The sequence below is a fragment of the Eublepharis macularius genome, chromosome 1 (genome assembly GCF_028583425.1).
Source record: "Eublepharis macularius isolate TG4126 chromosome 1, MPM_Emac_v1.0, whole genome shotgun sequence".
Lineage (NCBI taxonomy): Eukaryota > Metazoa > Chordata > Lepidosauria > Squamata > Eublepharidae > Eublepharis > Eublepharis macularius.
In genome coordinates, this window is record NC_072790.1 from 62,662,634 (window position 1) to 62,688,513 (window position 25,880).

The 25,880-nt window shown below is 40.6% G+C and overlaps 1 protein-coding gene across 1 annotated transcript in view; it reads left to right on the forward strand.

Moving 5' to 3' along the window:
- Positions 1-14,970, forward strand: part of AGPAT5 (1-acylglycerol-3-phosphate O-acyltransferase 5) — a 39,539-nt gene extending 24,569 nt beyond the window's left edge. The window contains exons 6-8 of the mRNA XM_054990931.1: positions 1,812-1,973; positions 11,256-11,379; positions 12,530-14,970. Of these exons, the coding sequence (XP_054846906.1) occupies positions 1,812-1,973; positions 11,256-11,379; positions 12,530-12,755 (512 nt within the window). The 3' untranslated portion in view covers positions 12,756-14,970. The remainder of the gene's footprint in view (positions 1-1,811; positions 1,974-11,255; positions 11,380-12,529) is intronic.
- The last annotated feature ends 10,910 nt before the right edge of the window (positions 14,971-25,880 follow it).

Consider the following 25,880-nt stretch of genomic DNA (forward strand, 5'->3'; position numbering starts at 1 on the left):
TTGACCACCTTTCTGAGCTCTACAAGTCATGTGCCACTGATCAACTGAGCTACTGGGTCAGAAAATATATGGCCTGGCTGGACCTCTCTTTTGTGGCTTAAAGGCCAATAAGCATGTAGAGTGAGCATGTTTTTTTTCTAAAACCATACTCCATCCTAGAGGCAGTGTGCTCCTCTTGGCCTGTGAACAATACATTCAGTGAGAACTCATCTCTCCAGTAAATGAGCTGTCCAGCATGCTTGGTGAGGCTGTCCTATGTGGGTTGCATATGGTTATCGACATGTAGACCTTCTTGATGAAAAGTCCTAGGAAGGATTTGATACCCCTCTGCAGCCTTTGTACCAGCACATGCACTGCTGGAACGAAGTCTGCATGTCCTGTGCTTGGGTCCTGAAAGGTGGTCGTCTTTCCCTGAAGCAATTTGGATCAAAGGAATGATGTGACCCAGGCTTAGAAGAGCACACTGGTGAACTCCTAATGGCATAAAGACCTCCACCATCTGAGAGAGAGTCAGCCACTCCTCGTTGTTGAGTGGTCCCTCCCCCTGCACAGTAGCTGCATCGAAGGCCCCCTTTTCTGGGGCATTCTTCTGCTCCACTAGATGTTCAAGCATGGTGCAGAGAAACTTTATAAAATAGTAACAACCTGGAACCACATCCTCTCACAAAAGCACAAACCCTTTAAAATTAAAAGCCTTTTTGAAACAGAGAAAATGCAAAGCAATTAAAATGCTAAAACAAGAAAAGAGAACCCAACAGCAAAAGCCTTTTAAATACTCATAAAACAGCACAAAAAAAATCCAAGAAAAATTATTCTTAAAAGAACTAGAAAAGGGGGGGGGGAGATGCTCTCTCTCCACCCATCCCAAATATAGTCCTATCTGGAAAACAAAAAAGCACAGAAAAAAATTAAATAATATTAAACCAGTCCTGATGCTTTCCAGGCATGAAAGAACAAGGTGGTTTTCCTGTGCAAACAGCAGCAGGCAGCAGAAGTCCAGGGCAGGGATGTCTAGAGCTGCAGTATGAAGCAGCGCTAACACTCCAAAAGATCCAGTCCTGAAATGGAGTCAAGCTGGGGCCCTGCTTTTTCTCCTTTTTGCCCATGCTCAGAGACCCAAAGAGGACCGTGAGAGGAGGACAGAGGGTTCTAGTGTTCTCCCTGATGTCTGGCCCCTTTGTCTAGGACAGTGCCTTCCCTCCCCCTTCCTCTTGTTGCCCAGAAAACCTGTAAAATGGAAGAAAAACAAGCCTGGGAACCTTAAAATGTGATCCCTGAATATTTCCGGAATTTCTTAGGACCCGATTAACAGTATTCTGGGAAACTCAAATATCACTACAGATATTCAGATATATCTGAAAAAATACCAGAACCTGAAATATCTGAAAACACATCGCTACATTGGATTTGGAGATTTTTTTGGTGACATCTGTAATAATAGCAGATAAGCAGATTGGAAAAACTGACTTGCTATTACTAATTTCCCCTTTCATTGTGCTGAAGACTGTGAAATGTATTCTCTTTGAATTCATAAGAGTGCCCTAAGGTGATTGTAAAGCCAGCTTTGCCAGCACTCTGCATAAACAATATAATCCCCAGAATCTTTTACAGTGCCTAGAAATTCTATAGCAAATGATTCAGTCTGCAAAGAGGATCTGAGAAACACTAATATGATACCTGCATGTCAAACAAAAAGAAGTATCTATGGGTAATTAGAAAACCGTTGTCTATGGCAACAGCTTTTTCTTCTGAGTATCCTTTAATGCTTTTTATGATACCTCTTCAGTACGTGTACTTTTTTTCTCCCTTAGAACTTGCAGTGTTAAAGCAAGTTCTTACACCACGAGTGAAGGCTACTTATATTGCTGTGGACTCAATGAAAGATTACTTAGATGCCGTTTATGATGTAACAGTGGCATATGAAGGTACTGTGGACCTTAAAGGACAAAGAAAAGTGGCACCATCCATGACAGGTGAGTAGATGGTATTAGGTGATCTAAAGAAAGATTGCTTGCTCTCCTTTCACCTAGTACAAACTGCCTGAAAAGGCATTACACAAGATATGCATTACTTGATTTCTATAATGTGTTAGACTAGATGCATACAATCTGTGACAGACAACCATGTGTTATGCCTGCCACTTGCTTTACGATCTCTGTTTTTGAAGTAGCAAAAGTAGAGATTTTTTTCGTCTCTGGTAAAATACTTGTTGTATAATACCCAAAATAAAATCATTTCCTTGATTTTTGATGATACACAATCAGAAGATGCTTGTTGTTTGGTTACTTAGTATCCAGTGACCAGTCTAGTATCCTGGCATCCTGCTAAGCACCGGACTGAGTTTAACAGCTGACATTGATCTAAAAATGGGTCAAATCTCATCTGAAATTTCTATGCGTGCAAGTTTGGTGTAGTGGTTAAGAGCACGGGACTCTAATCTGGAGAGCCGGGTTTGATTCCCCACTCCTCCACTTGAAGCCAGCTGGGTGCCCTTGGGCTAGTCATGGCTTTCTGGAGCTCTCTCAGCCCCACCCACCTCACAGGGTATTTTGTTGTGGGGATAATAATGACATACTTTGTAAACCACTCTGAGTGGGCATTAAGTTGTCCTGAAGGGCAGTATATAAATTGAATGTTATTAAGTATGACTCCTCTGTTTCCTCCATCCTGCTGCAATCCAAAATGCTGTACCTAGGGGATAGAGATTCCCCCCAGAAAATGCAGGTGGGGTGAGTTGGAAGGCTGCCACATGAGGGAGGAAATGGTGAAAATTGCCCCCACCATGTGTATGGGCCTTTTCAACATAACCCAGTTTTTAAAAGTTGAAATAAGTGCATAACCAGTTTTTAAAGCAACCTCAATATGAATTGGCCTGCCAAGCCTACATTAAAAGTGGTAATGCAATCTGGTAATAGTTCGGAGCAAATTACTGCATGAGTAACTAAAAAAGATGGTTTCCTCTGACTTTAGTCAACAGATGTTGATATAATAGCAGTATACATCTGTTGCCACCTACTTGAGAACATTTTGATTTAATATCAAGGGTGAGGTATATAATATCAACAGGACTTTCCTACTGTGAGATCTGGGAATCAGACTGTGTAGAGGCAGGTTATTGCCTAAGACTGAAGTGGTGGAGGGCATGATTTGTAAAGAACTTCATTTCCAGTTAAAGTACTTCCATATGTTGCGTATAATTCAGGAAGACTGCTAATTAGCCATTTAATGGGGACAAAATCATCTCTGAAATCAAGCACTCAACTCTAAGGAATGGCAGTACTGTTTAGTTTTTCTCTCCCTCCCCTTTCCAGTTCTCAAGATCAAAACAAAACCAAAATACCCTTCAGAGTTGAAAGTACAAGAACTGCTCTCACTCAAATGTTATGGTTAGTACTTGGATGGGTGACTACCAAGGAAGACCATGGCCACCACACAGAGGCAGGCAATGGCCAACCACCCCTAGTAGTCTCTTGCCTTGAAAACCCCAGCAGAGATTACCACAAGTCAGCTGCAACTTGACAGGACTTTACACACATACTTGACCTCCTCTCTCTGACTTCATAACCCCCAGATCAGCTGGTGCATGTAGCCTGCCAGGAAAAAAAAGTCCGTGCCAAAGCTGCTCTTGAAAATGGCAGCAAACATTTCAGGGGCCAAGAACTGTTTTTCCATTCTGAAAAAGGGTTTCTTATGAAAATGTGATCCGGCCTTATTGCTTCCCATATATAAAAATGTGTTGCATTATCTTCAATATAATTGCAGAATGATTGGAAGGAACCAACAGTTCATGTTAATGTTTAGTGCATGTCCACCCTATGACAAGGTATAGTATTTTGTTCCAGCAAGCTGAGAGCTTCCTCTCATATAAATCTTGCTTTGAAATGATCATTCTTGGTCTTTTACTCGGCCAAGGCACTTTGCCTCTAGCATACTGAACATGTTTTTTTACATTTGGAATTTCTTCATCTTTCCAGAGTCTAAGAATAACTCTTTCAACTGTCGTCAGATATCAAGATTTAAGTCAGCTGTCCCTGTGGTGATCGTGTTTATCTTGTATATCTGCTAAGAACAGGGATCACAGTTTTGTTCCACATAAGGGTCTGGCAAGCTTTCTCCTGAGCTGGGAGCTATTGGGCGGAGAAATGAGGGGGTCTGCCTTGGTCTTGTTCTGCACTTTGGAGGCACTCAGAGGCACAGAGATGAGGCCTTACTTCTCTCTCAAGTAGGAAAGAGGCATAATCATGGTGACTACAAATTCTCATTGGCTTCCAAAGTTGACCAAAACTTGAAAGCCCTGTTTAAAATAGACATACATTTACGCTTATTGAAGTCCATTTTTATGTTGTTATACAGCACATACAAGTAACATTTAAGTTTCACTGCATCCCCCTGAAAAGCCTCTTCTGAAGGTATGGAATGAGATAGGCAAGAATTCACATAATATTATTCTCACGTGGTATTCTGCATTTGCTATACAACATTTTCAATTTCTTTATTAGGACATAGCATTTGATCAAATATTAAAACATTCTAGATTGGTGCAGCCAGTCAATATATTCAAGATTCATTACAAGGGCTGTTTGCAATTTATACTCAAAAAAGCATCTTGTGGGACCTTAAAGACTTAACAGATAAAGTTACAACTTAAAGTGCCACAACTCTTCTTTTTGTTTTGCTGCAATAGACTAACATGCCTTGTATTCTGGAATCTATGAGTAGTGGTGAAACGGCTCACTCGCAATTTGTACTGGTAACCTTATTCCAATGCAGCAGACTTCATTTAATTCATATATGTACCAATTTCAAGTCTGAGGTAAGTGTGTAGAGGAGTGAAATCAAACATCGCAGATAAATCTGAAATATTTTAAGAACAGCCTTCCTACTCTCAGGCATTATAACTATCAACATAGGATCTGTCAAAAGAATTTTAATGTCTATGAAAACATAAAACAATTAAATGAGAATATATCTCCAGCAGTGCCCCAAAACAGAACCAAGAAAAGCCTTAAAAGTTCCTGAAGAAATCTATAAAACATCACAGTCACTAGATAATTTTAGTTTCTTACTATTCTCTTGTTTCCGTGTGGTTCTTGTTTAAGCCTTCCAGATGAGAATTCTCTTTGTTAGTTAGTAGCAAAGAAACTAATACGAATGCTCAGTAAGGCACTTATACATAGACACATGTGTTCTATGTATAAGAACATTATAATGTCTGCAGTTAGGTTGGCCAGATTATTCCACTATGTGTAAACAAATTGTGATGTGCATTGAAATTGGTCATGTTGACTAAAACACTTAAATACAACTTCTTAAATGCTTTCCCTCCCCACTGCGTTAAGAAGATGCCATGGTGTTGGTTCTCTGGCACAAAGGACTCCAGAGCTGGGGTGTAGCTATTGCAAATAGTCTTCACTGATATTTGATAAGGGCAAGGTGGAAAGAGGCCTGTAATGATTTGAAGTTAAGTGTGTGTGTGGTGTGTGTGTGTGTTTAAATGTTTGGTGTGTTACAGAAGGATGAAAGAGAGGATGAGTGAGTGATTGGTTGATGACAGAGTATGGATGGAGCTGAGAAGTGTATGTAGAGAGGCAGTTAGCTGTGTGAGTTGGGAGTTAACAGTCAAGCTGTCAGGAATTAACAGAGTGTCTTCCAGTTAGAATCCAAAATAGTGCTGTGAAAGGCATTGAGATTCTAGGGGTGGGTGGGAAATAAATTACTCATAGAGGGCATATTGAGGACTAGAAAGAGTCAGCTCTTGATACTGCCAGAGTATCATGGGAGGGAAAGATGAATAAGAAGTTATTTGTGATTTCTATATACATGTCTCATCCTCAGGGCCATATAGTCCCACTAAGGAGCCTTAATACTTGGGCACAATATTCAGGGGGGAAAATGTTGTATAGTAAATGCAGCCTACAATGTGAGTTATAATGCTCCTACCATGCCATATTAATACTAGGACCTAATTATGTAAGAGGCAAGCACAGTCACTAAGCGGCCTTGTCACAACTCCCTTTCTATCATGTGGTTAGATTTGGTGCCTTAAACCCTCTTGTTATTTCACCCTCTGGGTAGGTAATGCTGCCATCAGGAATTCAATTCCAATCTGGTTAATTTTTCTAAGTAAAAAGTATAAGGGTTCAAGGTCAAAGTTTATCTGTTACCCACCAATGAATTTGAAAGTATAGGCTGCTCAACACCATTATTGGATGGCAGAATGACTGATTTCAGTTTGAAATGCTTCCATATAATTTTTCATACTACATTTTATATTTGGGATAGGGTGTAGAAGTTTTTCCACAGACAAGTGTCCATTTCTAAAGATAGTTTTATAAAATTAATAAATTAATTAATTATTATTAATTAATTAATAATTAATGCTTTTGAAGTGATTATTCCTAAGAATTGTTTTAGACAGTACATGGATATTTTACTGATTTGCGAATTGGGAATAAAGGTATAAAATCAGATATACATATAGTAATCTAAATAAAAGTCATTTCACCTGATTAGTTTTGATTTGACCTGCAGAACCAAAGATAAAATTCTTATGTGTTTCTCCTCTCATATGGTGGAAATGTTACTGTATAATACAGAACTAACAAGTAATGCAAGCGGTGTGATGTCCTAGTGAACTCCATGGATAAGAGTTCAATTTTTTTGAAATATGAGTGCACTATAGCATATTATGCTCCATGCCATATGCTAAAATTAGTGTGTCAACAATTCTGACTGCCGTCAGGATTTTCTTTCCATGTAAACAATGCAAGGGAAGTACATGCTATGCTCTTTTAAAGTTTTTAAAAGGATTATTCCAGTAAAAAACAATTTCCACATAATATAAGATTTAAATCAAACTTTTCCTTTCCCCATATTTCAGTTCAAGTATTTGTAGCTATTAGGATATAAAGTTGACATGGGATAATTTTAAAATTAGTTTACTAAATTTAAATACATTTAAGTATGTTAAATCAGATCCAAATCTTACTTTTCAGGAAAACCCACATCATTGTTTGGGTACAGTACAGAATACAAAATGGCCAAGCAATCTGTTTTTGGTCTTAAAATTCAGGGATGCCTGAAGTACTGTGTGCAACTTCACACACCATAGTGCCTGAATTTAAGCTAGCCCTTTTCACTTCATAAATCTGGCACCCTTATATCAGTTGTATAATAATCGTGTTTTTAATGTACTCCCATCCCCATCTTAAGGGCTTGCAAATGTCAGACATACAGAGCAAGCCTCCATTATCCAGTCTTAGTGTTTCACACTTAAATGGAGTTAACCCCGTTGACTTCAGCTGACTTAGAAGGGTATAATTCTTTGTTAGTATCCTTTGTCTTCAGTCATTTCATGTGAAGTTGTGGAAGACATCTGAAAGCTGAAGTGTATGACGTGTAGAGTACCTTGACTACATCTTCTGTTTGCTGAGACTACTAGGAAGTTTCTTCCCTCAGTTCAATAATAATAACATAATAATAACATTCGATTTATATACTGCCCTTCAGGACAACTTAATGCCCTCTCAGAGCGGTTTACAAAGTATGCCATTATTCAGCATAGGCTATTGTCAAAGCTTGATTTGATATGAGACAAGGGAAAGTATTTTACCTCCACTTATGTCTGATATATTTATTTAAACCTCTTTTTTATTCTAGAATGTATAGGGTGTTAGGGAAGATCCTATCATCACCTTGAAGCATGACAGATTGCACTCAACTGCCAGATCTCCTAGTTCAGTCACTCATCTCTCCCTGCCTAAGAATATTTGAAATGGTTGAATTCTCATTCTTTTCCATCTTCTTGCATTCTGACAAGAATTCTGTTTCTGTCAGTATTCATTAATTTGGAATAACAAACTTATCCCTTTCTACACTTGCAATTTCAGAACAGAATCCTCACTATAGCCATTGCTACCCAATAAAATGGACAAAGGGGAGGAGGCATGTACAATTATTTAAATATATAAAGTTTTATGTATGTGTGTTGTTGTAACTGGCTTATTAAAATGATATGCATTCCGGGATATACAACTTCTGGAATCTTTAAACATTGAAATATATGCAGTACAATGTATCATTTCTAACTTAGCATGTAAAAGTTTACTGCCAGGAATATTTATACATTTTAAAAGTATAAATGCCTTAATTTTCAACAAGCAAAAATGCAAATATAGGCAGTATAGAGATACAGACTGCTGTACCTCATTACCTTGCTATGTGTACCTTAGTTTTTGCCATATGAGGGGAAGAAAAAAGTAGAAAATACTCCCCCCCCCTCAATTTTGTAGAAAATAACTTGTGTTCACTTGGACAGAAACACACTTGTAGAATCACAGTGGAGTGGATCCAGTCAACCTCTGAGGAGCCTTCCTCCAACTTAAGTAGCTCTTTCTCAGTGGAAGTGACACTTCCTAGTTGGAGGAAGGCTTCAACCTTGAGCCAACAGGAAAGGTGAGGTATAACTATTTTAATTAATTTATTAACTTTGCTTAGTGGAGTGGTAGTATAATGTGTACCATGATACACATTATAATCACTTATGTACACAAGTAGCCACATTTAAACAATAAACATCTTGAAGATATCTACAGTATATACAGGAATTATTATTTAAAGCTGTAGATTTTATATTTTAAAAATGTATACTACACATTTTGAGTGAATAATAACTTGTCTTGGATCCAGAATAGTGTTTCCCTGCACACAAAGACTTCTGCCCACAGAATGTGCCTTTTTCCTCCACTATCCTACTGCAGCTCCAGTGCGTCCCCAGTACTATTCCAGGGGTGTCCTTCCCCTTGAGCAACACTTGAGGGGGCATTTGGGGCCTCAGAAGGAGGGTGAGATGGGAAAGTTGTGTTCTGCAAGCATAGGTTCATGAGTCCATGAAAACACTGTTCTGGATCCACATTCTTTTCTTTAAAAATAACATATTCATTCCAAAAGAGGCACTGTTTCATAGGAGGATTTTCCAGTGCTTTCTAAAACTTCCAAAGTTTCCTTTCTTTCCAATTTCTGATCTCCCCTCTCTCCACACACACTTAAAAAAAATAGTGACCTATCCTGATTCAACCAACTTATCTTTGTATTGGGATTGAGGTAGGTTTTCCATTTCTGGAGCCAATACTCTTTAGTCTGCTGTACATGGGCTTCAAAAACAAAATGTATTTTCAATTCTTCTAAGCCTTTTCCTTTTAAACTTTTTATATACTATAAACTTAAAACACAACTAATATATGCTTGAAACACAACTAATGTGTACAGTATCCTTGCCAGTTAAATTATCTTAAATTGGCCTTTTTTTCTGTTCCTTATGATTATGATGCTTCTGGAAGCAAATACAGATGCGTGCTGATTAGTTCCTGTTTTTTTTATTCCATGAGATTGAAATTTTTAGTTTTAACTAATTTTCTTAATGCTGTTCATGTTTGTTCCCGTGAGAGTTCAGTTGACACATTCTAATCAGTTTCTGTTTCACAATAAGAAAGTTGTTCCTAATCAAAAGCTTGAGGTAATGTATGATTCTAAAATATGTTGCCTGATGTAGAGAGGAGTTTTGTTTTATTTTTACATCCAAGAATAGCCTTCTGGCAAGTTTTGTGACAATTAAGCAACTCATCAAACCTTGGCATTTCAAGCCAGTATTCCTAATGTTGGATGTTATTTTACTTAATGAATTGCTGCAACAAGGTTTAGGTTTTGTAGCTTAATTACATAAGCCTTTGGGGAGTTGAACTGATGTGAAATTAAGGGTCATGGGACTACGATCAACCTTTAGTGGCTCCTATGATAGAATCCAGCTGTTCCTTCACAAAAACAGGAATGCTATAAATTGTTTTTATCCACTGGTTAACTTAAGTGGTTACAATGACATTGGGTCTTTAAAAATGGTTTGGTCTCACTAAGATGAACTGCATAATTAAAATAGTTCCTTGACGCTGTTGATTATATCCAGTTGACCATTCTTGTAACTACACTGAATAACTGAGTTTTTAAAAGAATTTTTAAGTCTTGAGAGCAGAACAGTACGGGGGGTGGAGGGGACGATGGTTTCTCCTGCAGTGGCTTCCACGTGTGGGAAGAAAAGTTGCAGAATTGCCATGGGCAGTGTCACTTTAAAGGTAACTTTGACCTCCATATTGCTTCATGCAGCGCCTGTAACATGAACATGGCTAGATTATGATTCTAGATTATATTTTTCTAGAATGGCAGACAGCTGTGCCTGTACCTATCCAGAACTCTGAATAGGGTTGTATATGTAGGAACAAGAATATCAATGTCAGGATGCAGTCGAAGTGCTCATTACATGTTTGTGTATCACTGGAGTATGACTAGGTAGAAAGACTTGCACTCCTTGTATTCTCAAATGTCAGAAAACTATAGCTACCTTACATGAAGACCAAGTTGCTCAATAGGCAGATTTAAGTACAAGGAAATGTGGAGCACTTTTTATGGACAGCAAAATAATAATAACATAACATTCGATTTATATACTGCCCTTCAGGACAACTTAATGCCCACAGAGCAGTTTTTACAAAGTGTGTTATTATCCTCACAACAATCATCCTGTGTGAGGTGGGTGGGCCTGAGAGAGCTCTGAAAGAGCTGTGATTGACCTAAAGTCATCCAGCTGGATTCAAATGGAGGAGTGGGGAATCAAACCTGGCTCTCCAGATTAGAGTCCTGCCACTCTTAACTGCTACAACACACTAGATCAAAAGAGTGTGCAGATTTGTTTCAAAGTCAAGTAACTTAAATATGAATTAGTTTTCAAGTGTGGCAACCTTCTCTCAATATACATACACATAAGAAATACATGATCAGTAGAGTCAGTATTTAAGCTTGTTCCTCTTTTTAACCTTTCAGAATAAGACTTATGAGAGATTTTGTGTTTATGTGCCATACCTCTGCTGTCCGCAGAACACATTGCACTGGAGGGATGCTGTACCACTAGAAGGACTGAGATATTGGTTTCAACCCAGCGTTTCATAAGATATTATGACTGTTGTTCCTCCTCAGTTCCCTCCTGCTTTTCTTCCCTACCACTCACTGACAGCCAAATTCATCCAGAGGTCATGAATTGCTGATGCAAAATGATGCGGAGCAGCTAGCTTTGAGATGGGATTCCGATCCTACTGTGCATTTGCATTAATGAAACATTGAAAAAAGGGATGAAAATAGATTCTTTTCTGTAAATCTTATTTTTATATAACTTGCACTGAGATATTGATTATGACCATTTGGGTTTTTAGACTTTCTTTGTAAGGAGTGTCCAAGAATCCATATCCATGTCGATCGAATTGATCTAAAGGATATTCCAAAAGAACAAATGTACATGAGAAGATGGCTTCATGAACGTTTTGAAATCAAGGATAAGTAAGTAGTGAAAATATATTTTGCTGCATTTACACTATCGTTAGTCTAGTCTGAGGCTTCTGTTAAACCCAACGTAGATGGATAGCTTTTAGCGCTATCATTTTTATCCTGCCGTTCCTTCCCAGTGTTCAGGTTTGTGTATATATTTCTTCCCTCCTGCATTTTATCCTCAGAACAACTCTGTGAGGTAGGTTATCCCTGGCCCTTGCTATTTACACAAGTGCTAAAAAGTTTTGTCTCCATTGAGTTAGATGTGATGATGGCTTTACAGTCAGTGGGCCATCAGATGTTAAGTGAGAAATCATGAATTTGGCTGGCATTGCTCTCGTGAGATTTTGATACATTTCTTTGTTATTTGTTCTAAGCCTAGGGTGTGGATGACTTTTTTCATTGTTAAAAAATAGCATATTTTTTCAGGATATATTTATATTGGAAACTTGATGAAAAGCAGATGGACCCTTCCTCTGAGGCAAGGAGCAGTCTTCCTGTACAAGCAGAACACACACATTCTGCTGTTGGAAAACTCCTTGCTTTAAAGGAAGACTGCATGAAATGGAAACATTGAAATACAGTGACTTTAAACTTGTTTTTTTTTTCTTGATGACTTAAGTCCGCTTGATTCGTATCAATGCACCATGTCCCAAACCTTAATTAGGCCTCTTTTAGTAGAACACTATATTATAAGAAACACGAGACTGCTGCTAGAAACAGCAACCCTGTGATGAGCCCCACCACCACCACCACGGAATCTTCCACATATCATCCCACTGAATGGGAGCGCTAGATATCACCGATCACAGCTAGTGGCAAGGGTCAGGGAAATGCATGTCATAATGACCTGGTGAGGTGCAGTAGATATTACTGACAGGTATTAATATAGGACTGCCATGTTTGTTACAGTGGTGCAGTTCTCAGTGTCTTAGAATACAGTCTATTTTGATAATTCTGCCACACACAAAAAAACCCTTAAAACCCAAAACTTCATTTCACATAATTTGGCAGTTGTTTAAATTCCAGACAGGAAAGGGGAATATGTAAATATTGTTGCAGATAATTATGAGGAAACTTTTAAAGGAGGCTCCCAACCACAAGGATACGGTATGCAAATGTGACTGTTCTGTATAAGTTCTTACTTTTTCTTTGCTCGTAGGTTACTAATAGAATTCTATGATGCAAAAGATTCTAAAAGAAGAAACAAGTTCCCTGGGAAATGTGTTCATTCCAAACTAAGCCTCAAGAAAACTTTGCCATCCTTACTGTTTTTAACTGGTCTGACTGCTAGTATGTTGATGACAGAAACTGGAAGAAAACTTTATGTGAAAACATGGATATATGGGACATTATTTGGCTGTCTGTGGGTCAGCGTTATAGCATAAGGAGATCCTACAATCAGTGACACTTCTTGTCCTGTCTTGCACATCACATAAAACTCTTTCATGAATTTATAATGAAATGTAAATAAAGCCTTATTAATGGAACATTGGATAAATTGCAACCTATCGTCGTTGTGGGAAATACCATATATGTAATTGTGCTCCTGACTTTTTTTTCAAGGACAGCAGCTGATAAAACGTTCTGTTCTAACATGTTTTTTTCCCATCCATGAGTGGTTTACCCCATCTGCACATGATGATACCCTCTTGAACAGTATGCCGTATGGCTTTTGAGACTGCGGTAGGAGGGGGAAATCTGTCAGAATCATCCTTCCCTTATTCCCAAGCCAGCTTTTAGTTTATTAATGGAATTTCCTCCAGTCCTGCAAGAGTGAGGAGAGCTGATTGGCTGGTGTTCTTTTATTCCCTGTTGTGGCAGCTTTTCATACTGCCTGGCATAGTAATTTGGAAAGTACCCCTAACCCTTAGCAGCAGCTTTTCCGAGATCAGAAGGTTACTGGGGGGGGGGGACAGGCAAGGCGCTATAACTTGTTTTGTTTATGGATTGTTTTGTTTGAACTCTCATTTTTTAAATAAATAAGGTAGTTCTAAGTGGATCAGTGAATGTATTTGCTGATAATACATTAAGCTTATAGGTTTGATTCTACCAGCATTCTGCAGGCACAGGAGCGAGGAAGGTTGCTAGTCCCAACTCCCTGTTTCCCTCCCGCCGCGTAAAGGCTCTTTGCCCAGCAGGTTGTCTGGTCCTGCATAGCCTTTTGGGAGGTCTGAAGGGGAAGCCAGGGTACAAAGCTGCTTCTGTCAGTGGAAAGCTGTTAAGGGTCCACCCTTGTGCATTTTTTTCTGCCCAGGTTCTGTTGTTCTTTTGTTCACAACAACTATATTATAGCTGCATTGCAAACTAAAACCAAAGCTACAGCATTTTGCGTTTTTATTTTAATATTAGATTTGTTCTCCCAAGTTTGCAAAAAAATAATTTAAAATGATAGAGCTCAAACTGTTGTTTTTAGAATCAAAAAGGGGTGACAAAATCAGTTAAATGGTATTTTGATTTTATTATATTGTCATTGTCAACTGACTCTAGTTTCTTTTGTTCACAAAACATTTGTTGCTATTATAATTGTACCAACAGATTTCTTGGTTTTTTTTAACACTCCTTGGTGTATAAATTACTATATGCAATATGTTCCAATTAAGTCTTAATTGAGGCTAAATAATTTGTAATCTGCCTATGCTAGATTCCCAGAAGCGCTTGTTGGAAAACTTCAGCCAAGCTGTTGTTAACTTACAGTGTGTGTGCCATAAACAGTGGTGAACATTCCAAAGTTTCCTGATACCTCAGGATGGCTTCACACAATATAATCACTGTGGATAGGGTGATATCTCTGATGAAGAGATGTACAGTATATGTTATGCTGTGAGTATGCCAGTCAGGAATCAAAGCTTGGGGGTGGGGAGGATGCCAAGTCATATGGAAGCACGTGGATGTGTACTTCAATGAGCAACGCTGCTATGCAGCTAAGAGTGTATTTTATGGTAACAAGGAATACCCATGTGTTCTTGCCAAAACATAAAGTATGTGCCTTTGTCTACTGAGTTTGCATTTAACCTAATGTTTCATGGTCTGAGCGTTAACACTGTAATTTTGGAATACTCGTAATTTTGGAATACTTTTAAAGCTTTCAAAGTTGGTATGCACTTCTGATGGGCTGAAACTATGAAACTGAGTTTGCACTGTAGAATATTAGTGGGAAATGCATATTCTGTTACTTTCATGTGTTCACAAATACATTTCTAAGAGCCATTGATTCTTGTAGCTATTACTTTCGGTGATATATTGGGAAAACTATTTCCTGATGTTAAGAGGATAATTGTTCTGTACTTAGTAGAGGAAGGGATCCTACTTCATATTTGTTGCTTTATATTAAATCAAGATTCACCATAAAAATGAACTACTAGAGGCTATTTTTAAATTTTTACATATGCATCTTCTGTTGGTTTTAATGAGGCTTGAACTGTTTTAAGGCCCATCACAAACTAAAATTGTGAAGCATCTTTTTAAAAACATGAAATGTTTCTTCCTCCATCTAGAATGAGTAAGCGAGACCTTGTTCTTGTACATTTCTCCTGAAGTTTGTAAGTATTCTGCACAGTTTTGTTTCAAATATAAAATTCAGTTAATTGTTTTGACTTTTAATTCTGCTGTCTTGGTGACTGGATCTGATTTTCTGGTTAACTAAATACCTGTTGAGAAACTATCTGAAACAATGTTTAGAATAATGTCATCGGACCCAAAGAACCACTCATAGAATGGATCTTTGCCACGTCTCCTGCAGCTCTTGCGGTCACCAAAAAAAGCTACTCTTGAGAGCTGTGGGATCCTCAGCATTGAGAATGCGTGTAAGACTGAAATTCAAATGGTACTAGTCAAGGACTCACACATGCCGAAGTGGAAGTGCCCCCTTCTTACATTAGGACACCTTTGAACCTAGCTCATTGTACTGTAAGACCAAGAAGTACCAGAAGAGGTGCCTTCAATGGCGAATGTTTTTCTGTCATACGCTGTGCCCAGATCGGCAGAAATGTTTTCCCAGCTTAAATGTCAAGATTAAAAATTTTAATTTGCTTATCTAACAATCCAATAACCTAAAAATAGCTTCAACTTTATAACCAAAATACACTGCTTAACCTCAGTGTGGTAGAACAGTTGTTTGGGAATTTGATTACTTGAATGCCAAATTACCTAGAACACAAATCATCCCCCTATATAAACCTTATTTTATATTTAACATCATTGGCATACTAATACAATTTATTTTTTAAAAATTCCATTAATTTGTTTGAGGCGTTGACTGTTATTTGACAACAAATGCAGAAGTTAATTTATATATTTTAAAAGGCAATAAAGCTATTCAACATTTTGGTTCTCCTTTAAAATTACATTTTGTGTGTGTGGCACTAGTGTTGTGCCTAGCTGGTCACAAAAAGATTATTTCCAGTGGTAGGCTTCAGGCTTCATTGTCCTGCATAACAGAACCAAAGTTCCGCGGCACCTTAAGGACTGACAAAATAGTTTCAGTTGATTTGATTAGCATGCCAAAGGGCATCAATTATGTCAAATGCTGAAACTTGCAGAATAAACTATGCAAATGACAAGTTCTGCAAAGGTGTTCAATTTACATAATTTATGCATATTGTGCAAATCACTACAACATTCCAAATAGTGATGGTGTGGGAGGTTGGGTACATACAACTGCTTGAACCCAATGGAGCAGTTTCACAGATGGAAGGATTTCCATGCACAGAGCTCAGCATTCTTGCCACATCCCTCCCAGTGCTACCCATAATAAGTTAACCACTTGTTGCTTTTTTTAGCTACTTTGACTCCAAGGAGATAAGACAAGTAAGTAAGCCAGTTGGTAAGCCAGAGAGCCAGTTTGGTGTAGTGGTTAAGAGCACGGGACTCTAATCTGGAGAGCTGGGTTTGATTCTCCACTCCTCCACTTGAAGCCAGCTGTGGGTGACCTTGGGCGAGTCACAGTTCTCTGGAGCTCTCAGTCCCACGCACCTCACAGGGTGATTGTTGTGGGGTAATAATAACATACTTTGTAAACCACTCTGAGTGGGCATTAAGTTGTCCTGAAGGGCAGTATATAAATCAAATGTTGTTATTGTTATTAAATAAAATCCCCCAAACTGTTATTCCTAGGGGGTGAAGAACCCTCCAGGAGCAACATTTCAGGGGGATATTTTGGGCTGCAATGGAAGGTAAGAAAGTTGTTCTCCGGTGACAGGAATACTTCACTGGATTAAACTCGACATGGTTATAGATGATGAGACATACTACATAGATGATTTATTAGTAGAGCTTGTATACTTTTTCATACATATTCCACATTTCAGTGAGCCAGTGGCTGAGACGAAGATTGAGATCTTGGGGAAGGAGTGAAAAGTTTGATGACAATGTTGAGAGTGTGCGGCAGTGGTGAAAAAGGAAAACTCAGTACTGGGGAATATTAGGACAGTGATGGAAAGTAAAATAGCCAATATTTTAATGGCCTTGTATAGAGCTATTCTGCAGTGTCATTTAGAATGTGTATAGTATAGTTCTAATTGTTCTATCTTGGAAAGGATATTGCTGAGCTCAAAGAAGGAAAAAGGGGGCAACCAAAATGATCAGTGAGTAATTGTGAAATTTGGTGCGAGTGGATGTAGACACAAGCATGGATGGGCTTCAAAGTGGGTTAGAGAGATTACCAGAGCATGATGGGGGGTGGGGGAGGTGGCCTTGGCCTCTGCCCTTTTTGTTGCTCTTTCAACCAGGTAACCGGCAGCTGGTGAGAAACAATGAGATAGACTAGAAGGGCTACTGCTCTAATACTCCAGGCTCTTACATTCCTTATCTCTTCCCACTCCTAAATTTGGAAAGGAATTTATGGTGTAATGTCATGAGATAATATTTTGAACCTAATTGTTACATGTGTTGCTTAAATTTGTATAAATAGGCTCTACACATTTCCTGGGTAGTTCACATCTGATATTTTCATACTCTGACCACCTTCAGTAATAGAAAGTACACATAGCCAGTTCAAAAATACCATCTGAGTGTTCCAAATATACTGACTGGGCATTTGACATTAATACTTAGTAATCAATATAGCTAATTCTCAACATTGTCAAATCTGTGCATACTTAAATCTGAAAATAGGTGCCCCATATGAATGTGGGAAATCTGGATACAGGATACAGGGAGTTCAAAATCCAGGATCCCTGAAATCTGGGAAAGATTCTCTGATCCAGTTAAGACAGATGAGAGAATCCTGGATTTATTCTGCCATTATTCTCTTGGGAAAGTTATGGGTGGGGGCTGGAGGGGTGATTTTTTAAGCAAACACCAAATTTTCAGGAAGCCTACTCCTAACTGTCCTATAAAGACCACCCCAAGTTTCAGGAAGATTGGACTCGGGTTCAATTCTATAGGCTCCTGAAGGTGGCCCCAGCCATTCTCTGTTGTTCCCTTTGGGGCAAACATTTCCAAGCGGGCTGTCAGGTAGAAACACACAGGGGCAAGGCTGCCAGTGACCTAAGGCACACTCCCAAATGCAAGAGTAAGCCTGGCAGAACCAAAGTGAAGCAAGGGAACGGATGGAATCCCCCTAGAACCAAAGTGAATAAAGGGAACCAACATCAAACCAGAAAATAATGTTAAAACAGAATTCCATCAAAACCAAACTGAAGCAAGGGACATTGTTGCAACTTAGCCCAACAAAACCAGTGTTATTCTCAGAAGCCAAGCAGACAAGGTGAGCTCCTGCACGGATTGGCCACTCAACCCCCCCCCCCACTCCCTGCCTCACTCCTCCTGCCTCTGCCTGCCCCTCCCCTTGGAAAAAAAGTGGGAGAAACCTAGGAAGGGGCCAGCCAGAGGCTGAAGCCACGTTTCTCTGATTTACTCAGATTTATCTGAAGGTCTAGATCTGGGTTTCTGGATCAGATCTGGGATTCTCTGATTTGATTTGAGAAAGCCAGGTTTAGCTGAATCAGCAAAAATCTAGCCTTTTTCCTGAATCTGAATTACATGCCCCTATTAAATACCCCCAAATTAATAGAAGTAGAGCTTGTAGCTTTACAAAACGAATGCCCTCAGTGGCTGTGGCAATACAACTGTATTGCCAGCTGGTTCCTATCTTGATTTTTGTCAGTAAAAGGCAGGGTTAGGGGCAGAGCCCTTCCCAGGGCTGTTTTGGCCTGCAAGGGAGGGCTTCTCCAGGCCAGGACCAGCAACTTTCTACCATGTGGCTTGCTGGACTAACTCAGGCCCAGTTGCTTGATACTTATTGATAATTATTGGCATATGCATTTTTGCACAGATTGCACTTTATAAAGATAAGTTTATATTTTTGGTTATTTTCTCTACTAGTTACTCCAGGTAACTTTTCAGTTGGTTCTGTTTGTGAATACCGGAGGAGCCCTCTTCGTGTTTCAGTTGATACTATTCAACAGCAGCCCCTGCCCACATAAGCCAGCGTTGTGTAATGGTTAGAGTTTCAGGCAAGGATCTGGGAGATCCAGGTTCAAATTCCCACTCTCTAATGGAATTTCACTTGGTGATCTTGAGCCAGACACACACCCACAGTTTAACCTACACAAAGTTGTGAGGATAAAATGGAGGAGTGAAGAATATTGTACACTGCTTTGTGTCCCCACTGGGAGAAAGGTGAGGTATCATTGAAGTAAATAAATAATAAGAATAGATGGGAAATGGGGGGGGAGATGGGTGAGTGGAAAGGAGAGAAAGAAGGGAAAGGTGAGGATATTGGCGCTGTTAGGAGGAGGGAAAGAGAAATTAGTGCAGGGAGGGGGATGCAGGAGAAACTGAGGTACCCCCCCCCCAAAAGTCATTGCAGTTTTCCCCCTGTGCAGTTGGGCAGAGTTTCTCTGGGGACAGGCTGCCAGGGAAGGGAAGGAGGGAAAGTTGAAGATGGGGGCAGATAAATATAAGTTTGCTGGTGGGTGGGAAGGAGAGGAAGAAACAATAAAAGGGAAGAGGCTATAGGGAGAGGGTTCAGGGAAGGGAAAGAGGAAATGGAGTGGGGAAATGAGATGCTTCTACAATTTCTAGCTGGTCCCCCAGTTGTCAAGATATCTCATTCTAAACATAGCTCCATTAAATCCAGAGGCTGGGGTCATGGACAGACAAGATAGATCTTTCTACAAACATGAAAAAGCGCCAGACTTGCAGAAAAATCTGCAATCTTAAAAAAAAATACACAGAAGGGTTAAAACACTCGCAATATGATGGGAGAGCCTGTAGCTATAAGTAGACATGGGCACAATAAAAAAAAAAATCCCAATTTAGCTGATCGTGATTCCGCGGCGGCACCGAACCCAGGTACCTGAACCTCACCGATCAAGTCCCGTTTCCGATACAGAATCGGGAAGGCCGACACGGGAGGCTGCCCCGCGGTTTCCAGCGCTAAAGGAATGGTGGAGGAGGAGGATGGCGGCCGCTGGGCCCAGCAGGCCCGTGGAGGTGGCAGCGAGCCACCTCCCCTCAGGGGGTGGGGGGGTCTGTCCCCACGAGAGTGTGCTGGTACTTTCACGGGGGGGGAGGCACTAGAGTGTGTGATACTGTGTGAGCCCTCAGCCAAGGAGGTGCCCACTGAGCTTGGCCCCAGAGCTAGACGGTAGCCCTGGAAGCAGAGAGAGAAAGAGAGAGGGAATAAACTAGAGCCTTAGCCCACCACCACCACCACTCCCCCAGACCAGAGTGACCAGGCACTAAAGTGTGTAATACTGTGTGAGCTCTCAGCCAAAGAGGTGCCCACTGAGCTTGGCCCCAGAGCTAGACGGCAGCCCTGGAACCAGAGGAGATAGCTCCCTATTCCCTATCCGCTGAAGCCCAAAGTTAAAGCTCCCTCTCTCTCTCTCTTGCGCTTTCTCTCTCCAAAAGCGGCAAGCGAGAGCTCGCCTCTGTCCCACTCCACCCGCAAGCGGAAAGTGAAACTTGGTTGCGCAGCACATGGCTATTTATAAAGCCTGGGTCTGCTACGCAGGAGGGCTGTGTTTGGCCATAAGAGCTGCCTCTCAGGCTTTGCAGGGATGAGATTCAAGTGCCCATGGCTACAGAAGAACACCCCCATCCCTCGCCCTCTCTTCTCCCAAATGGACGAGACAGGCGCGCGCTTTTCTGGCTGCTCCGTGGTTGGAAGGAAGCCCTGCTGATCAAGGAAAGCTGGGCTTCCATTCGCGTTTCCAGGGCGACAGAAGGAGGGCAAACAGCTCCGGCATTCTCCAGGCTCCGTTTCCACGGGGCTCTGTTCCCTCGGGAACAGATGGCTGGCGCCAGACTGTCTGCAGACTGCAATCCCAAATGTAAACCGATCGATCCGATCGAGAACCGATAGAGCGCCCCACCCGACCGCTGAACTGGGAGCCGTGAACGGAAACGATCAGCCCAGTCCCGATGGCGCAAATGCCAAAATTGGGGCAATTTTCAGACCGTAATTCCGATCATGCCCATGTCTAGCTATAAGCAACAAATATACTCAGTGGTGGTTGCTAGGCAATCACAGAGCTTCAAACCTTGGTTTTTGTCACTAAAAGTCAGGGGGAGGGGGAAGAGCCCTTTCCAGGGCTGTTTTGGCCTGCAAGAAAGGGCTCATCTTGGCCCTGCCCAGCAGCAACCACTGGGTGGCTTGCTACCATGCAGGTTGCTTGACTCACTTTGGCTCAGCTGCTTGCTACTGTTCAATAGCAGCCACTACACAAAAGCCAGTGTGGTGTAGTGGTTACAGTTTCAGCTGAAGCTCTGGGATACCCATGTCTGAAGCAGTGTTTTGCTATGGTGTTTACTGGGTGACTTTGGGCCAGTCCCATGTTCTCAGCCTTACCTACCTTGCAGGGTTGTTGTAAGGATAAAATAGAGGTGAAGAGAATCATGTGAGCTGCTTGTTGTGAAAAAACGCAGGGTATAAATGAAGTAAATAATATACCTAAAGATGGGGAGTAGATAAAAAATAAGTTTGTTGGTGGCAGGGAAATATGAGGATATGGGGGTTTCCAGGAGGAGGGAAAGAGGAAATAAGGGGGATACAGAGGAAAGTGAGGTACCTCCTTGCAAGTTCACCACCACGCAACTGGTCTAGATCTAACCAGCACCGCAAGGCCTGAGTTTTGTCAGGGTAGGGAAGGATGAAAAGCTGAAGGGGGGGCGTATAAAGGTAGATTGACTGGTGGGTGGAAGGAGAGAATGAAGCAGGGAAAGGTGAGGCTATGGACATTTTCAGGGATGGGAAAGAGAAAATACTGGAGGAGGGGAAATGAAATGCCCTCGACAAGTCCATGCAGGTTCCTGACTTTTAAAAGATATAATATCCCAGAGTATGGCTCAGTATGATCTTCTATACCAGCTCATGGTGATGTTTACATGCATGAGCTGAGAAATATCTCTAGATCAAAAAGGCAGCAATTTAGCCTGAGGTGAGATTCCTTGGACTTAATCTGCATATGTGGAGTCATTTTGTAATGGGAGGGAAGCCTAAATGATGCTAAAAGAGATGAGAATACTTTTGCTTGGAAGGAACAGCCAAATAATCTTAATTCTAACATTTGTGGCAGAGAATGATCCAGTCTTCCTTGCATTCATACAACCTCACATGGGAACTGCTTACTTGTGGGAGTCACACCCTACTGGTAAAAGTGTATGAAGTGAGAGCAACCATACAGATGGTGATAATTGTGTGGACTTTCTCATACAATTGGGGAAAGATCTACATAACCAACTCCATGTTTGTTCTGATTCATATATACTCTCCAATATACATCTTGCAAACTGCCTGGCCTGGTTCTGGTTTTAATTGGGTGTGGTGATGTCAAACCTTTTACAGCAAGCGAAGCACATCAGAATATAAGCTTTGGTAGGCAGTTGTCAGCTATGCTAAAATACCGAGAAAATGCAGTGTGCCAAAGACCAGTTTAGTTGTTTTCCATTCACCAGAAACAAGGTGGGGACCTCAGAGAAATCTCAGGAAGGGAAAACAGTTTGGAAATCCCCACCCCCACCCCATCTTCCCCTCCAGGGTTCTGCAAACATCCAAAGCCTTGAGCAGTCTACCCCATCCCCTTTTCCTTTCAACTAATTCTCAGCATTTCTTGTTCCGTTAACATACTTAGTCCTCATCTATTGGAAGGGATAATTCTTGTGCTTAATATACAAAATCGCATTTTTCTGCAGACTTGGGGAGTATGTATGTAGAAACACCTTGTTCATGAGTAGAGATGGGCACAAACAGCAATACAAACTTTAAAAAGCCACAAACAGCCCAATCAGCTGTTGTAAATGAACAGGTCGTCCTTGCAAGCCTGGTTTGTTGCTGTTCGTCAAGCCAGACAATCTGGCTCCTGCAATCAACTCTGTCTGAACTCCTGCTGTTGCCCTGGAAACCCCAATCTAAGCCCAACTTAGCTTGATAGGCACATCTTCCTTTCAAGTGTGGAGCTCCACATTTGTTACAAGGAAGCAAAGAGCAGGGGGGAGGGGGGCTCTCAGCTCTGGTTTTACGGACAGTGAGAAAGAGACAGTTGCTGTTGGCATTTTGAGAGAGACAGGGAGAGTGCATTGGAGCTTGAATGTTCTTTGTGTGTGGTGGGATAGGGATCTACCTCTTCAAGTTCCAGGGCTGCTGCCAGGCTCTGGGCCAAGCTATTATTAATTATTGGTACATTTCCTGCTGCCTGCTCAGGTAAGGTTTCTGGGAGTGGTTCAGTAGGGATCTATCCCTTCAGGTTCCAGGCTCTGCTGCCAGGCTCTGGGGCCAAGCTATTTATTATTGGTACATTTCCTGCTGTCTGCTCAGGTAGGGTTTCTAGGAGTGGTGTGGTAGGGATCTTGATGGCTGGAGGAGAGCCTGCTGGCCCCCATGAATGATGAACAACAAACATGTTCGTGAACAGGTCATGTTCGTCAATGTCCGTTGTTTGTGGATGGCAACGAACAACGAACACCATGTTTGTTTTTTCTGTTCGTGCCCATGTCTATTCGCGAGCAGTCAGGCTTTGTTGCTTTTATTATAACAAGGGCTTTCTGCTTTATTAGAAGTTATATGTACTTTGAAATGGGGGTATTTGTGTTCTGTATCTTGTAGTTCATATAAATGTTTCTTTGGCAAGTGATCTGGCAGCAACTCTTGTCAGTTTAAACACGAAATCTCTCTCTCATGAAAGGGTCATGATCTGTAGTTATGGGAGAGATTCTGTTGCTCGCATTATGGAAACTAAGAGCCGATGCCAGAATTATGTTAAACATACATTCCAGAAGAAACCTCTTTCAAAGGATCACTCTATTGATTTTGAAAGTGTACAATTGTAAGTAAATATTGAAACTGGAACAAACTTGCTCAAATCATTGTATCTGACCCTACATGTAATATGGAAACTGGCTACCATTAGGGGCCTTAGTTTTGAAAACCTTTCATTTTTTTCAGTCATCAACAAATATGTTTACTGTGTGTTAAAAACAGCGACGTTTCGGGGCAATCAGAATTTCTTAGAAATGACTCTGTGTGAAGCATAGTCACATCTCTGGGACTTTCTTTTTGTTAAAAATAGGCTCTTGGTTGTATACAGTGATGTTAACAGAAAGTGCTGACTATCATGAATCTTTCCCCTGCTCTCAGGGAAATGTGATTCCCGGGGTCATCATGGGAGCTGCCTGCAGTATAACAGCCACGTGGGTCAATAGGCTGCAGTTATAATAAGGAGCAGCCCACTGACCGATTCTCCAGTGGTCCAGGGTGGGTCACAACTGATGGGTAGAAGTTCTGCCCTGGAGATGCCAGTTTCTTGTGGGAGAGGCTTCTCCCTCAGTCTCCCAGTTTCAGCACTGTCTGGCTTGCAGACAGCGGGTCATTTCTCTGTGCTTGGTAAAGAGTGTGGCGGCTCCTTTCTCCACCGTCCTTTTAATTTTCTCTTTAATTAACTTTCCTAGGGTCAGAAGAACTGCGGGGGGTGGGGGATAGGAGAGAGCAAGGAACATCTGCTGTTGGGTTGTTGGATCTAACCTATTATCGGCCATCATGACTACAACTGAACTATCTATAATTGGCTACTTACAGTGCTTTATTGTTGTTTAAAACGTGTTTTCAGTTGTTCCTATGCTTTGAGGTCAAGGTCAGGTATTGCAGACAAAAAGGAGACTAGAATGTTGGTGGCCAGAGTATCCGTTAAGAAAAGATTTTGAGATCACAGGGGACAATTCACTGAACCTAGAAATGTGGTGTTGCAAGACATGATTGCAAGACAGCACTAAAATTCCATTGTAGAAACCTACAAGTTAGTATATATATTACCTATTTGCCCCATGTCCTAGAAACATGGTGAGAAACCTTGCCTGTCCTGTGTTCTTACATCTTGTTGGGAGTTGGAACAGGCCTTTTTAGTCCCTATAACATCACATTTCAAAAAGTTCTTTCAATTACAAATTGCTGCAGCCTTTGCACAATGTCTTCCTCTACACGATTGAATTTCTAGTGGAGTAGTTGGCCAGAACACTTGCTTGCATTGTTAACGTGTTCTTTTGTTAAAGTGCTGTAGTTAGCAGAAGTGTTCAGCTATAAAGGGATTCTGGGCATTCCAAGTGGTCTGATTTTAGTACTTTGCTTTGATGAACCTCACATAGACACTTTAGTTTTTGAGTGAAAAATTCCAGTTGTTTGCAATGTACTTTCTACCATCAGGTGCATATAATTTTAGCAGCATCTCCATAAACTGTTTTATTATTGCATTAAGATCCTGACATGAAATCCTTTTGATTACAAAGGTGAAAATATGTTATTAGCAGGCTATGCAAACCATTTTTGTTCAGATTTCAAGGCTTGGTTTGGACTGCCATATAGAAACAACGTACTGAAGAACGTTTGAGAAGAGCAAGTTTTGGCAAAGTGTTTTATTCTCTTATTATGAGGAACAGGCATTCTGGATAAACAGTGCATACTTCAAACACTTTATAAACTGGATATGACTCGTTTGTACGTAAGAGAATGTTTGGGTGTTTTTATCATACAAGCTGTCATAACCTAGCAAATATCACCTGAATAAACATTGAGTAGTATATCAGATTTACAAATCATTTGGGGAAATGAGGAATGATTTTTAAAAAATTCTTCAGCCTTACTGTCCAGAAAAGTTTGCTTGTTATTTCACTACTCCTGAATATTCTACTATAGAAGCTCTCTTTCCAGAAGAAATATACTTTGAAAATGTTGCCGAGAGTGTCATTCATTACATACCACAATGAGTCTAATGTTTCGGTATTCTAATATATCTCCATTTTAATTTTTGTACAGTATGGAGGAAAACTGATGTCAGTGGTCAAGAATATGGGACAGTATTTTGTTGCCACTGTTTCGTTATGAAATGGAGTTCATTCTGTATTAAAAGATGGAAACAGCTTCAATAACAGGCATTTGTTTTAAAAACTATGACCTCTGAAGAACTCTTAAGTGCTTATTGGGTATGGAGAATACCATAAAATCAGGAGCCACAGAGAGCATAAAATCACACTTCGTCCATGCACATACATTCAAACATACAAGTTTCTGACTGGTG